Below are 15,941 nucleotides of genomic sequence, written 5' to 3'. Positions count from 1 at the left end.
CATCAGAACAGACTCGGACTTCTGTCACATGATTCCACTTGATCTAATTGACTTCCAATGGCCACCTTCGGAAGTCTGTTGTATGTGGCCTCGCTCTCCTCAATTAACCTTGACACAATCTTCTGTGCCCTTGACCCTTTCCTCCTTTTCCTTGATGGGTCAGTGAAACAGTCTAAATCATCATCCTTTAATGTGTTGTCCATTCTAATTCTTCCTTCCTCCCCACCCTCCCCCTTGGCTGAGGAAGAGTCTGAAAACAATTCATCTGACCCATCACATTTAGTCTTTCCCTGTCTACTTTTCTTTGGTGCTGGTTTTCTTTGAATTCTTGCCATCAGGGAAGGTGAGAAGAGTTCATCCAGAACTGATGTATCTGAGGTGCTAGGCCCTTCAATGTCTTCTCTGATTCTCTCTTCATCCACTTCTGTCACTCTTTCCTCCTTCTGACCGACCTCTTCAGCATTCTTTTCATCATTCTGTTTGGCTATTTCCTGCAGCAAATCATCTGTGCTGAAATCCACACCCTCGTGTGAGGTATCCATTGTTCCATCATCACTTATCTCAATGTAACTTGGTACAAAGAGGGGAGGTTTTCTTTTTCTAACCACGTTTACACCTTGTTTCTTGACGTCAGTCGTAAATGTTTCTCTTGTCACAACACAGGGTGATGGTTTTATGGGTGATTTCTTTATCATACTACTATTTGAAGATTTTCTCTTCTTTCTCTGTCTCTCTTTATTGGAATCTGCTGGAGAAAGACACACAGATAATAATTTTAATAAAAATCTTTAGTTTTTTTTTTACAATTACGAGACTTAAATATTCATATGCAAAGGAACAAACTTCCTTATTCCCACCTTTCCTATTATTTTCTAAAGTAGTATCCATTTTTGTTGATTCTTTTTTGAAAATATTAGAAATGTCAGGGTGTAAATGTGTGTAGAAATGCTCTAGCATATTTTTTCTTTCACCAGAAGAAGATTTCAGTATATCTTCAGCCAGCTCTACCATTGCTGCCTTTTTCTTGAACCTTGTCATCTCTTGAAAATGCTTCCTATGAAGAAAAATACATTTATATGTACAGTGAAACATACTTACGAGGGGTGATCAAAAAGTTCGCAAACTACATGTATCTCTACATCTACAAAACCACAATTCAGATTAGAATGAAATTCGGTACACACATAGCCATACACAAGGTCTATAAATAGCATATGCTGAATAAAGTTTCTCTCCTTGTTTGTGACGTCACAATGTGAAAATTCACTGTTTAGGTCACTTGTGACGAAAAATGGTTGTATTGAACTAACAAACGACTGTACAATTTATTGTAATATCTTAGAAACCCCTCTACAATATCATATAATAATTTGTACACAGTTTATTGAGATAAATGAGTTCCTATAAATTCAATTAATGATTGGATTAATCGTTTTAGTGAAGGAAGGCTGATGGTTAAAATTGATACTTGTCATCTTGCCAAGTGAAAGCAAGTTTGAAAAGATATGCATTTTTAATTAAGCAATTTCCTATCAAAGACCTCCAATTAGCACTTTGAAAAATAGTTGAATATTTGAACAATGATATAAGTATTAAATACCTAAGATATCCTTTACTTTAGATTTTAAACATATTAGATATGATAAAAAGGATGCACCCATTCTCTATCCACCTTGAATAAAGGTCTCTCCTGAGACAGATTTGTGTTTTAATGGTTGCCATGCTTATTTTTGGAAAGGATGTTATTATCCACCCATTCTGTTGCCGAGATATGACCATTTCTGACAAATTAACTGTTCTTGTCATAAAAATTAACTCACATGGAAAGAAATATAAAACTCGGAAAAATCTTTTAACTTTTGTGACAGAACGCTATGGAGGGGGTCACGTGACCGCCAATATCAAGTGATTCACGCATGCGCAGAATGGTGTTTGATGTGCATGAAAATCGGGGAGGATTAATTTAAAATATAATCAACATTAAAACCAAATATTGTTTCTTGTATGGAAGTTATTCAATTAGTTTGTGAACTTTTTGATCACCCCTCGTATAGTGAAAAAATTCATAATGAATATTGACAATTACAGCAAAGTGATTTTAGTTCGCCATGACTTTAAAATATATTGTAAAAACGGATATAACAAATTACGATTATAACGAAGCAGAATCGTAAAACCCTGTCACTTTGTTATAGTAACGCATTTTACTGCTTCTTTAGTCATAGTTGTCGCACATATTAAACAATTTTGTTTGAAAAACTTTCATGACCTATTAAATATCCAGATTAACTGAAATATAAGGTACACATTGTATATGCATACATTCTAATTAATGGAGGGGTTTGACCAATAAGCACTCTTTTATTTCCTACTGTGGTGGAATACGATAAAGCTTTGTTTTCCTTTGATTTCTTTTACATCTTCCTCACTTTCAGGCTGTAAAGATACAAAAATAAACACCAATTTCCATATATTTAATATAATAACAATTTCCTTTCTCTAAAAAATAAACTTTGTCAAGAAACTTGTTGACCTATGGCTGATAAGAAACATTTGTCTTAAGCTTTTTATGTATTAATACATTTAATATCTTACGGATGTTTGAATGGGTTGAAAAGTGATTTTTAAACCAAAAAAAGGGAGAAAAATCCTTGCAATAAAATTATTACAAATTTGTAATGACACTTTTTTTTGGAAATTGGAGTGATTTTTAAACCAAAAAAGAGAGAAAAATCCTTGCAATAAAATTACTACAGATTTGTAATGACTTTTTTTGGAAATTGGAGTCTGAAGCTGAGCCAGAAAAGGAGCCTAGTGTGAACTCTGTTGTTAATATATGTACATCTGAAATTTCTTTGAGAGAGAAAATCACATGGAGTGTAATTAAAAGATTTTGTTTCTTATAATGGATAGTGATAAATAATGATAAAAAAAATATGTTTTTTTTTCTAATTGTGCTACCAGTTTGATAGCAAAAATAATTTAATTATCTGGATATTCAGGTCCAAATCCCCCCCCCCCCCCCCCAACTTCACAATCCAATTTATCCCCAAATGTGTAAAAAATACCTTTAAATACAACTGTATATTAAATACTTTGATCTTCAGCTGGTATAAAACTTTTAATCCTGACATTTATATTGATTTGACATTGTTTATGCATTTTAAGGTTAGTTGATCTCTTTTTGTAAATGTAAAAAAACTTAAAAGAGATTTTTGATCTTTAAATTTAGAGAATCCCTCAAAGCCGCTGATGCCTACCTCTGATAGTGGCTGGCAGTGGGCAGCCAGTTCCTGGGAATTCTGGTGGAGCTCAAACACGTCCTGTATGGCACACCGTGACATGTGATCCTCCGCCCGACTCCCTCCCACAATCTTACTATTCTTCAACACGTGAACAACATCCTCATCACCTGACAAAGAGTTCATCTTCAATAGCTTTATAGCAGAGACCTTGGTTTCTAATAAATACAAATAGGTTAGCAAAGATTGCAGAGCTCACAGCAACAAATCTTAAAATTTAGTTAGGCAACACCATCAAACAAATACTCTGATAGTGTGAATCCACAAATGCAACATTTATTTTATGCTAACTGGGTGTGGGAAGGACTTTCATTTATTTGGGAATGGAATTCCTCCAAAAGACACTTTTTCTGTACAATTACCAGGAGAATGTTAGCAAGATTCAACATCCAAACCATGTATGGTAGTGTGCATGCTATCCATACAAGTGTCAAGGGACAGCTTAAATTAACATAGATAGGAATATCTTTTTTTAAAAAAAACCCTATGATCTGGTCATTTTTTCTAGAAAAGAGGCTCATAGGCCTTGGCTATCACCTGAGTATCATGAGCTTTCTAGCTCTGACCAGCTTTGAGTCCAACTGGATCTGGCCAGCACAATTCTCCACAGCATTAGAAGACAATACACTAACCAAATACCCGAATGTTTTTCCAATGGAATTGAATTCTATAGAATTATCTTGGTACAGAGAGAGTTACCTAATAGGGTTCCTTCTTTTGTGGGTGAATCCTTTCCTTTACTGTTCTTTCTCTTGATCTTGACCTTTGACATTTTACTTTTGACCTCCTCTGCTTCACTATCACTGTCTATAGTGTCACAAACCAGAAAAAATAAAAAAGGTATTTAATTTCATTTAAAAATAAGTTCTAAAATAAGGAACATATTAATATTCTCCTCTATCTGGAAAACATTACAGTAGAATAAAAGCCAGACTTACGATGTAAATCCAGATATTTGGACAGATAGTCTTCCTCTTCCTCGCTTGTCTGGGAATCTTCACTCCCAACTTCCTCCTGGTCCTCCTCTCCCACACTAACTCTGCGACTCGCCCCAGGGACATACTTAGCCATTCTAAACTCTGTCAGACTCTCCTCCAGGTTCTCATTTTGCTGAAACAATTTATAGTGGGCCTTGAGTATGATATTCATTATAGAAAAATATTTGTTGAAAATGTTGCAAGTACAGTGAAGGAAGGTCACAAATCTTGTGGAAATAACTTGCACATAAGTTAAATCTACTTTAAAGTACTCTGGAATGTACAAAGCTGTTGCAATACATCACCTGACTCAGTTTTTTCTTACCTTAAGTATCTCCATTGTCCTGCTGGAGTCTCCAGTGTGGAGCTGGAACATGTTCTTTATTCCAAACAGTTCCCCGTACCTCTTCCTGTCACCAGCTATCCCCCGGAAGTACCTCCTGGCATTCTCTGTCCCAACAGCTACACTGTCTAATTGCTAAACATGGTGTAGGAAAGGGGAGAAGATGTTTACAAGTACATATATACCTGGTATTTGCTAAGCAGACCAATACTTTACAGGTAGTTATAGGTACAATATTAAGATTTTCTATGGTTCCTACCTGTTTGTACACCTGTCTCAGGTAGATATTTTCTTCTATGGTACCAGATGATATTAACCTGTACACATGTACATCTCGCCACTGACCAATCCTGTAGGCTCTGTACAAATCATCCATGTGAATTACAGTTTGTCAAAATACAACATTTACTGTATATATTCGCCTATAAGTCGGTCCGCCTATAAGTTGGTTGTATTTTTTAAGCTTATGTTAGAAATATTGACCTTCTAAAATACAAATATCTTTATATCTTGCCTATAAGTCAGACATAAAGTTTTGAATCAAAGTTTAACTCCCAAAACTCCGACTTATAGGCGAGTATATACGGTACTGCTGACCAAAACAGAATCCCAAAACAAAATAAAGAAAACAGTGAGGAAAATTACAGAGAATTGAACTGAGCAAGATGATATTTATTGCTTATTGCATACCTATCCTGTGCTTGGAGGTCATTGGTTGGATTCCAGCTTGGATCAAAAATAATAACTCTATTAGCTCCTGTCAGATTTAAACCCAATCCCCCAGCTCTACAGAAAAAAAATGTTACATTTATTTACAGGTATCAACTCAAATGTCTATTTTAAAATGGCATGCTTAAAAGAATACAATCCAAAAGAATTCTGAGTACATAGTAACATACTTAGCTGAGATTAAGAACAAGAAGATGTTTGGATCTTTGTTGAATTCTCTGACCAGCACTGACCGCTTGGACATACTAGTGCTGCCATCTAGTCTCCGGTACTCGTACCCAGTGGTGATTAGATACTGGTCAATAATGTCTAATACCTACAATTCACACACAAACACCAAGTCAACATAACTGAATACAACTTGTCTACATTTAAAAGCCTTTTATCTCAATAACAAGCCATTTTCTGGAATGCATTTTGTTAAGCCTAACCATAGTTATAAATATAGAGACATTGATTTTAGTAATTACAGAGTTATCTCACCCTGGTACTGTAGGAGAAGATGAGCACCTTGCTGTGGTCTCTCTGGAAAACTTTCAACAACCTCTGCAGGATCTGTCAAACCATTGGACATTATTTATATATTAAATCCATTTAAACATCATCACATAAGTTTTTTAGGCAGTCAAAATCAAGATTTAAATTAAAAAGATCAAGAAATACAGTAAATATTCCCTTTACATCCAGTAATATTTATAGATTTACATGCGTTTGTACTGTTAAAGATATAAAAATAAACATAAAGTGAACATTTCTCTCACCCTCATTTTGCCACAGTACTTAGGATCAGACAGGGTTCTAAATGCCGACTCCCTGGTGTGGTTGTAGAAATGAGGAAACTCCTCAAACACTGATTTACAGATCATCTTGGAGTACTGGGACAGTTCACGATGGGGGTTCTCGACCAGTAGAGCAGCATGGTTAGAGACCTTCAGCAGGAGGTGCATAAAAATAAACTGAAGCCCCGTAACAGTCACCTCCTTCATCACTTGCTGAAACCAAAATATATTACCTGTCTTAAAATTCATCTTTATTATCACAGCCCTGATAGTACAATATCAACTGAATTATTTCAATGTCAAGTTTTAATTTAGCTAAAAATAACTTTTTCATAATTTTCACCTTTCCAAAGAGTAAAATTTTATTTTGTTACATGTAGCAACAAACATAAAAAGATTTTATAAAACGGCAATATAAACGAGTATTGATGAACTTTTGTTTTGTTTGTTTGTTGTTCCCTGGTGTTTTCCCAAACCTTATAGCAGAATTTACGGGAGTTCCCTGGTACAGTGTACATGTACTTTCCCATACCTTAGAGCAATATTTACACGAGGTTCCCTGGTGTATTCCCATACCTTACAGCAATATTTATGGGCGTTCCCTGGTGTATTCCCATACCTTACAGCAATATTTACAGGAGGTTCCCTGGTATTTTCCCATGCCTTATAGCAGTATTTACGGGATTCCCTCAGTGTTATAGGTTTATTTCCATACCTTAAAGCAGTATTTACGGGTTTTCCCAAGTGTTTTCCCCTACCTTACAGCAGTATTTACAGGGTTCCCCCTGTTTTCCCCTACCTTACAGCAGTATTTACGGGGTTCCCCGCTGCCACAGTGACAAGGGTCATCCATTGACATCACATGCTTCAGGCCTGGGTGTTCCAGGATAAATTGGTACACCTGTTCTTGTAGGTCACTCAGGCGACAGAACACAACATTATCATCTGTGAACAAGATAAAAAACATCATTGGTCATAAAACATAAGAATGTTACTTTTACATCAGATCTGTAAACAGTAGAAAAATGAATGGTTATGCATGTTCAATTTGGGTACCAAAAAAAACCAAATTATTTTAGTTGTTCAAACAAAAGCTTAAAATGCATAATGCAAATTTCTCTTACATGTATTTCTTACCTTTACAAATTATAAATCTGACATATATGTAAATAAAACCAAACCATCTTTACCTTTTTGTGGCAGTTGGTCAGCAATCAGTTGCTTAGTTCTTCTAAGCATGATCTTATTTCTGATGGCAGCAAATTTCTCTTTCACTTTAAATTTAGAAGACAAGGAAAACATAAATACATGTGGCTGCATTTTAACCTTCATTTGTTTATTACACGTGCTTTGTAAATAACATCAGTACCTTTTCTGGCCATAGCCAGCTCCCTCTTTGTGGCATCTCTTTTCTGACCTGTTTCTATGGGAACCACAAACTCTTCTGTAAATACATCAATGCTGCCAAGACAACCAGGCTGGACCCTAGAGGGAAAAGTAAGTTATACATCAAAGTCAAACTGTGCCATTGAATTTAAACCATGGCATCAGATTCATAGATGTATGTTTAATAATACATATTTTTTTTATTAAAAAGGTTTATATACATAAATCTTTCTGGTTGGTTTACTGACCAATCTAAAATACTCCAAAGTTCTGTCATGTTGTTTTGTAGAGCTGTTCCCGTCAGTCCAAACCGACGTCTAGTTTTTACTGATCGAAGAGCATTGGTCACCTGGGCTTTTAATCCCTGTCAGAGAAAAGCTTTGTAGAAATGCTGCAGCTTTAACATCTTTCATTTGAGGATTTTTTTAACATGCCAAATGAAAAAAAAAATTATAGACTAAATATCTGTCCTTTCTTGTCTGGACATACCCTTTGCTACGCCAGTCTTATAAAAAAAGTGACGTACTGTGGTATTTTGATTTGGCACTTACCTTGATCCTGTGAACTTCATCAGTTATGACAGCTTCCCATTTCACTGAATTCAGCTCACTCTATATTAAAGTTTACAGAATAAATGCAACAATTGTAAACATGAAATCACTAATTCCATATGTGTTAATTTTCCTCTTCTATGAAAAAAAAATTCAGGTGCTTTTCTGCCACTACTCAATAAATGTTTACATTTACATAAGTCTGTACAGTTTAAATGGCAGTTTCATTTCTTACCAGATTTTCTCTGAAAGTCTCAAAAGTAGTCACAACTATTTCTAAACTTTGTTTTTCTAATTTGGACAGGCATTCCGACTTCTCACCACCATGGTATTTCCTGTGAAATATTAAAACAAAGAACGGACTGAGTTTAATCACTTTCAATCAGTATAGAATCCTCCCTACCTTTACAGAAAACAAGGTGAGACTGACCCCACAGTAAAGTAGCCCCAGGCTTCTAACTCATCCATCCAGTTATACAGCACACTCCCCGGACCAATGATAAGAAATGGCCGACATCTGTATGTTGTGTCTTCATCTAGCTTGTCTTCTAGACTGTTATCTGACATCTGTAAATGGTAATACATAAATCAGAGGGGCTCTCAAAAGACAATATTGCAGACTTATGCCCAAAAAAAATGTGTAACAAAAAGAGGAAGGCTTTAAACACCCAAGTATTGTTACTTATAAAATTAATACATATATGAGAAATATAACGGAGACAGTTGTTGGTCATTTGTGATCCAGAGCATTTCAGTGCCAATTAAAAAGACTGATTTACCTCAGAATAAAAATCATCTTCTGTTATATTTAATTACCTCTCTAATGAATCTTGGTTTTTGTTTCATGATGTCTGCCTTATTGTTCTTTTTCCCAAGTAGTGCTGCTAGTAAACCAATGACCTACAAGGACAATATCTTTACTACGTGACCAACAAATACATTTCTTCAGAAAAATAAAAATTTCATTTAAGCATTCTTTTATAAATATCTAAAGTGAAAGTATTTTAAAATCAATATAATTTTTATAATTATTTTTAACACTTACATGTACATTGATTTGAAAAAAAAACTACATGTGCTGTAAACGTATTATATTTTGCTGTGTATCCTACTGTAAATCATTTTTTATTAGCGAGAACTTTATTTTCGCGTAATTACGCGAGGCAGAGTGCTCGCGAAAATATGATTCTCGCATAGAATAGTATTCCTATGGATTATATAGAGCAATCACCACAATTCGTGAAAATTTTGTCTCGCTCATAAAGTGGCAATGACTATCTCGCGAAAATAAGGTATCGCGAAAATTTAGTGATCAACAGTATTTAGCGCCTTTCGCAGAAAGCATCATTCGCTAAATCAAGTACATCTCAAATGTTTTGTTTTTATATATTCATATAAAGCACATTCAGAAAGCGCTAATTCAGATCTACACTGACTTGTTAAAAAAAAAATTTCCGCCAAATATCGTACACGCCAAATAAAATACATTTACAGTATCACTTCTGGAACAAGTAAATACTAACATATTTTACTTACTGATGATAAAATGAGTTTACTTCAAAATTTTCTTTGCAGAATTTTTAAATCATATATTATATTATGTCTGAGAATATTTCTATTTCCTCTCCTGACCTGTACAGTTTTCCCCAGCCCCATGTCATCCCCCAGAAGGGCCCCTTTTCCTTCATTGTAGTGGTCATATAGGAATTTTATCCCTTCTCTCTGGTAATCCCTCAGATGCTGATTCAAAGGAGCTGGTACCTATAAATAAATAGCAATTAAAAGTTGTTTTTTTTTTTTAACTTTGGAATACATGTTTAACCAAAAATTTTTGTGTCTTATAACTAGATCTCATTGTCTCATTCATTAAATTCTATCACATTTTTCTATCAGTTTGCAATCTGAAAAGCTTTGACATTCACCTTGGGGTTCATTAAATCTTAAATTGTGATTTTTTTTTAACCTCTATCTGTCTGTCATCTGTTGGGTCAGACAACTTGAAGGGGACTTTGGCAGCTGGAGGAATTCTGCCTCTAAACCTTGGTTTTTCAAAATCTTCTTGATCATTTCCTTAATTGAACAAATACCATAAAATCATCAAACTTATATACACAAATAAAAACATATTTGTTGTCACAGTACTTAGTAATTGATTAATTCAATACATTTATTTATGTAAGATCTCTTATTTAAAATAAATGTTACTCATGTGAAGTTTACATGCATGATCCTTCGAGACACTTTTTCTTCCTTCACTCTTTATTGAAGATTTAACTCATATGCATTTTTGCTAGTCAAGGGTCTCCAGACTTGTTTACCCATATCGTCGTCTCTCAGTATTTTTTATTAGATTTGTCCGTGAGATTAAACATTTGCCATTAAGATTTCCTTTCCATTGATTTTACGTATATAATTAGAGAACAACTGCTTTTTTGATTACTAAAACATGGTTAAATAACATGTTCTTACAGCATTTTTGGCAACTTGAAATCACTGATGCACTTGAAATCTCTTTCTTTTATAGTGATTAAAAGGCGTGAAACTGAGACATATCATAACAATGATTGATTGATTGTATAATGTCTCTCTCAAGAATTTTTTACTCATCAAGTCACCACCACCTGCCAGTGCAGAGCTGCAAATTTTGTCCTATACTCAGCACTCAAGGCCATCGAGCAGGGAGGGGTCTGTTTCATGCCAGCAACTAATGTCAATGATTGTTGTTGTTTTAAGCCGAGTCGGCATTCTTTCAGCCATATTTCAGCAGATCATAATGAAAACTAACTGCTAAATTCCAAAGAAACGCATTTTCGTACTTTCATAATAGCAAAACGTGAGGCGTATTTGGGATTAAAAATCCGTAAGAAATACCACGAAATAGTAAGGGTAAACAGCTCTGGGTCTCTGATAAAAAATTTAATCTACAACAGTACATTTTGGATTGGACGCCCATGACTAGCGATGGTGACATTTATGGAGCTGAGTGATTTAGTGGTTGTCTCCATATGTTTATTACCTGTAGTATGCTTTATATGTGTGAATGTTTTCTCCTTCTCTGTATCAGGACTGTATTCAGCACAAGCCAATTTTTGTTCCTTTCTTTGTGATTGTCTTGGTGTACTTGGCTTTTTGGTACTATCCCTGTTAATAATTATATTTCAGGAACAATTATTTTAAAATTCAGATAAATATACTCTTCAGTAGTTAAGAGATAAATTAGAAAAATTCATATTTGCTTTCCTATAGCACAAATACAATGAGCATGTGTTACCTGGTACATATTTTTCCGATTATTAAAGAAAAAGAAGCAAAAAAACAGTCATAAAAATAAATAGTACTCTAAAAAGCAACTGAATTGCCATCACTGTGTTTTGAAAAGAGGTATATTCATGACATACACATTTTTTGATGATTCTCTACATTTTCCTGCGAAATTTTCAGTAGTTATAAATGTCAGTTTGGGTTTCTTAGCTGTGGAACAACTTTGTACTTCATCCTCAGCTTCAAATTCAGTTTTATATTTGACTCTGTAAGAATACAAATATACATTTATGCCAGGGCAAAGCAAGAGAGACATCAGAGGTGATGCCGCTACTAGCCTAATAATTTTCCACACAAAAAACAAAAACAAACAAAAAAAAATTCAAGGTAAATGAAATGAAGAACAAAATTTTTTTTTTATTCAAATACATTGAGCTATATATCATGCTGATGTTAAGATAAAACAAAATATAAAAGTGGTGTTAAAAATCAAATTAAAACACTCTCTTCTTCTCAATATAGTTTGCCTTGATTCCCAAAGTTAAATGCCTCAAGATTCTCTTGGTGTGTAAATTTACTTTGACGTTCATATTAAATCTCTTTTCATTTAAAACATATACTTGTATGTTATTTTACAATATGCTATGACTAAAATATCAGAAAGTTCTTACTCCAATCTTTCTGCCTCTTCATTTCCTCTCAGTGGCTTAAAAAAGCTGTCATTCTGAGGACTATTTGTTTCTTCTTCAATAATTTCCACATCAGAGTCTGTCAAAAACACAGATGGTAGAATTTATTTAAAATCATCATTTGCAAGTTAGTGTTTATTAAATTATTTTGTTTATTTAATTTTTCAAATCAGCTAGAACTTTGGAAAAAAATTCTATTATTCTTTTTTCACTTATAAATAATAATTAAAAAAAAAAATAAATAAAAGGATATGCAAAACTCTGCATGCTTCAATTTAAGATGTTTATACCACATCAAATTAGAAAACAGGTGACCCAGAAACCTGATGTATCTGCTTCCTCCTCAGTCTCTCCTAGATTGTTAATGAAGCCATGACACCTCTTTCTTCCTTGCTGTTTGTCAGATACCTTTGTATTTCTACTACTGTAACAATGTATTAAAATTGCTTCTCAATAATCAAATGTATGGCCATTAAAAATCAGCGGTTGAGAGAAAAATGATTGGGATTATGAATTAAGATTCCTGCACAGTTGTCACTCACCTGGTACATTTAGACAGCCGGGTCACAACTTCTGGTCTTGAATCTTTTTTTGATCTCAGAGTTTTGCAATGCTTAGAACTCTCATAATCTATATCAGCATATTTTTCCCTAAATTGTGGGGGAAACACAAGATTAATTTACTTTTAGTACTTACTCCAATGACTTTCTACATTCATTTTCCCCCATGATTAAGTACTGTAGATCACTAAATTTTCGCGACACCTTATTTTCACAAGATTATCATTTACTCTTTATTAGCGAGACATAATTTTCATGAATTGTTGTTACTTCTCAATAAAATCTTAAGGTATACTATTATACGTGAGAACTTTATTTTCGCGAGCTCACTGTCTCGCATAATTACTCGAAAATAAAGTTCTCGCAAATAAAAGGTGATTTACGGTACATATAAATACTGTAAATCACTTTTTATTCGCGAGACAACAACGCGAGATAGTTAGCTCAAAATTTAATTCTCGCGTATAATAGTATTCCTTAAGATTATATAGAGCAGTAACCACAATTCGTGAAAATTTTGTCTCGCTAAAAAGAGTCAAAACACAAAAAAATGTGATATGATCTACAGTACTCAAATTATCAACAACCTGGATTATGATTGTCTTCAAAAATCAAAATTTAAAAAAAAGTGAAATTCTCAAGTACCAGTAATTTCTAAAATGATTAAGATTTATTTTCTTTCCTTTAAGCCTAATGTAGTCGAGCTTGAATGCATTTTTACAATGTTTGAAATTAAATTTTTAAAAAATTATAACTTTAAGTACTATCTTTTCCTGAATGTAAATTAACACTTACTCTAACCATTTACCCTCCTCGGAACCAGTTAGTGGTTTGAACATTAAGCCTTTCTAGATTTTCAGGAAGCAGGGACTCTTTTATCAAGTTTAATGTCTACAAAATTTGAAGAATAAGAATTGTATGTTACAATCTATCAAAAAAAAAGTTGCTCCAAGCAAAGATGTTCTATTTTCAAAATTGAAAAAATAAATAAAATTCTCATACCGAAATAATTGATACGGTTAAGGCCAGATAAAATTAATCTTAAGATTCTCATCCCTGCCCGCCCCTCTCAAAGTCTCCCGCCACGGCGTTTTTTATTTTGATTTTTTGGTGTTAATAAAGGCATTAATATTTTCATGTATTCTTATTCAGTAAGAATTTGGGTGAAGTTTAAGAGTTATCTCCCGACTGTATTAAAAGTCGCGTGTCGCTATTTATAGCAAAAGAGCCATATGAAGAATGGAGAAAAATCGGCAATAAAAGCAGTTTAAATATGTAAGGAAAAGATTATTTGTCAGTATAGAGAAGGCAGAGAAAAAATAATAGCATAAACACATCTAGATACCATCACTGGCATGAGCAAGTTTTTTAAGATTTTTTAAAACTAAGTATAAAAATAGACATGGAAAATGACACCTGGTCAAGTTTTAACGATCTCCAATTTACTGTGTGTGATTTTGATTTGATAGAAAAATAAAACATCGTAGGCAGACTTTAGAGAATGTTTAGTGCTAAGAAAATGTTAAATCTTAAAACTGTTCAGGCCTAGGTTTTTTCGGTAGGATATTTTATTAGAATATTTTATAGATTTTGTAAATATGACCTAGTTTATTGTCGAAAATGTCAAGTCTCAAGAACGATCCAATTTTTGAGGAAGGTGGAAATATATATTTTACAGAAAACAGAGGGATTTGTAGGTAAAACTAAAGGGTATTTAGGGAAAGGCCGATTAGAAGTCATGCATACAAAATTTATTGGTATCAGAACCCCACCTCATTTTGTTTTGCGGGTGCCGGTATATGTGTACTTGATAATTTGTTAATTAACAATAAATATCTAATAATTTATGCAAGAATTTTCTTTACATATTTAAAAGAATATGAAAAAAATAAAATCTATTCATTAATTGGCATTGACATAATAAACATGATAAAAAAAAATGTGTACAAGAGTCCAATATGTTTTGTTGATATACTTACAATTTAAGAATTATAAGAAATAAAAAATAAAATCCGCCCACCCGCCCCGATTTTTTAGCAAATTAGGATGAGAATCTATAGATTAATTTTACCTGGCCTAAGGCCTGATGAAATAATATATTAGTTTGAAAATCTGCAGGTCCAGTACAATCTCTTGATTTAGCTATATAGCTTTAAATAGCTATATAGCTTTATTAAGCTATATTTAGCTATTTGTATACATTTATTCACAAAAATGTTTTTTGCTGAAAATAAACAAAAAGTCGCATGTATTTGACTCTTCATTTAGGTACTATGGGCTATCTAAACAACAACCAAAATCAAAGATAGTTCTAACTTTGCAGCTATTGAATACTTTTAAGCAAAAAGAGAATTTCTATTGTTAGACTAACTGTCCACTACCATGGGTGCCTTGAGGCATGACTGCTTCTCATTGTGGTGAACTGTTACCAATCAATTATCTTGTTGAACATAATTGGTCTCCATTATAATATCATCGCAGAAGTAACTGTATCAATTGCTTTATATAGCCCCAAAACTAGATTTGAGTACAAAGTCTCTCAAGGAGACGTAATTTGATGAGTGATTTTTACATGCATTATTTTCAGAAGAGTTCAAAGTTGTATATAATGACTGCACCAAGGTGCGCTTTTTTGTACACACAGAGAAAATTACACCTTTAAGAAAAAATTGTAGTAAAATAGCTAAATTAAGCTATACTGAATATAATTATATAGCTATTTAAAATCAAGAGATTGTACTGGACCTGATCTGAGGAATATGTAAAGAGGAAGTTCTTAAATAATTGTCAACTATATATAAAGTTATAAACTGTAATGATTGGAGACATACATTTTTTGTTTACCATACTAAGGACTACATATGTAATGTAGTTATCTTTACTTCATTAACATGATTAATACTATGAAATTTTTATTAACATGATAAATCACTGTATTCAAAAAGTTATTTAAATTACTGAATAATGAAGTATCTACCAAAAGAGTCTTAAAAATTGTTTATTTACAAAATTTACTTACCAAGTTTCTACTTCATTCGACTTTTTGATCTAATGGCATAATGCAGTAATCAGGTAATCTAACTAGGATATGACCAGAAAGCTATTTATGACTATAAGCGTAACGATATTAAAGAAATATATCGGAAAAACGAGTAAGACCACATTGACCCCATGTGTTAGGTCATTTTAAATAAAATATGTCGCAACTCGCATCATGGTCATTGGACCTTTTTCAGCTATGTGCTAAAACAACTTTTGAACAGAGTAAATTCAGGTAAAATTCGTTGGATAACATTTTGGATAAGCCGAGCTTCTGAACTTCGTATCTAATGTACAAATGACAATATTTATCAATTGCAAGGTT

At 33.3% G+C, this 15,941-nt stretch overlaps 2 protein-coding genes across 2 annotated transcripts in view; both read right to left on the bottom strand.

Moving 5' to 3' along the window:
- The window catches only part of LOC134254192 (DNA excision repair protein ERCC-6-like 2), a 33,383-nt gene extending 23,252 nt beyond the window's left edge, over nt 1-10,131 (bottom strand). Inside the window, 23 exon segments of the mRNA XM_062736739.1 lie at nt 14-748; nt 858-1,054; nt 2,323-2,402; nt 2,404-2,436; nt 3,261-3,412; nt 4,002-4,109; nt 4,241-4,412; nt 4,605-4,757; nt 4,882-4,981; nt 5,313-5,408; nt 5,522-5,667; nt 5,835-5,906; nt 6,113-6,343; nt 6,930-7,075; nt 7,321-7,404; nt 7,500-7,615; nt 7,765-7,880; nt 8,068-8,127; nt 8,303-8,402; nt 8,498-8,634; nt 8,884-8,967; nt 9,700-9,828; nt 10,031-10,131. Coding sequence (XP_062592723.1) covers nt 14-748; nt 858-1,054; nt 2,323-2,402; nt 2,404-2,436; nt 3,261-3,412; nt 4,002-4,109; nt 4,241-4,412; nt 4,605-4,757; nt 4,882-4,981; nt 5,313-5,408; nt 5,522-5,667; nt 5,835-5,906; nt 6,113-6,343; nt 6,930-7,075; nt 7,321-7,404; nt 7,500-7,615; nt 7,765-7,880; nt 8,068-8,127; nt 8,303-8,402; nt 8,498-8,634; nt 8,884-8,967; nt 9,700-9,723 — 3,142 coding nt within the window. The 5' untranslated portion in view covers nt 9,724-9,828; nt 10,031-10,131.
- A 542-nt stretch (nt 10,132-10,673) lies between these two features.
- LOC134254191 (uncharacterized) lies at nt 10,674-15,857 on the bottom strand. The gene is made up of 8 exons (XM_062736738.1): nt 15,597-15,857; nt 13,373-13,468; nt 12,560-12,667; nt 12,341-12,438; nt 12,000-12,096; nt 11,433-11,594; nt 11,084-11,208; nt 10,674-10,813 (listed from the first exon to the last, which is right to left on the bottom strand). Exons 2-8 carry the CDS (start codon nt 13,414-13,416, stop codon nt 10,674-10,676), a joined length of 774 nt encoding a protein of 257 aa, XP_062592722.1. The 5' UTR covers nt 13,417-13,468; nt 15,597-15,857.
- Between the last annotated feature and the right edge of the window lie 84 nt (nt 15,858-15,941).

This window comes from Saccostrea cucullata, unplaced genomic scaffold (genome assembly GCF_032062105.1).
Source record: "Saccostrea cucullata isolate Sc308-1 unplaced genomic scaffold, CSIRO_AGI_Scuc_v1 ctg239, whole genome shotgun sequence".
NCBI classification, from domain to species: domain Eukaryota; kingdom Metazoa; phylum Mollusca; class Bivalvia; order Ostreida; family Ostreidae; genus Saccostrea; species Saccostrea cuccullata.
Note: the sequence above shows the minus strand (reverse complement) of the source record. Positions and strands in the feature narration are given on the sequence as shown.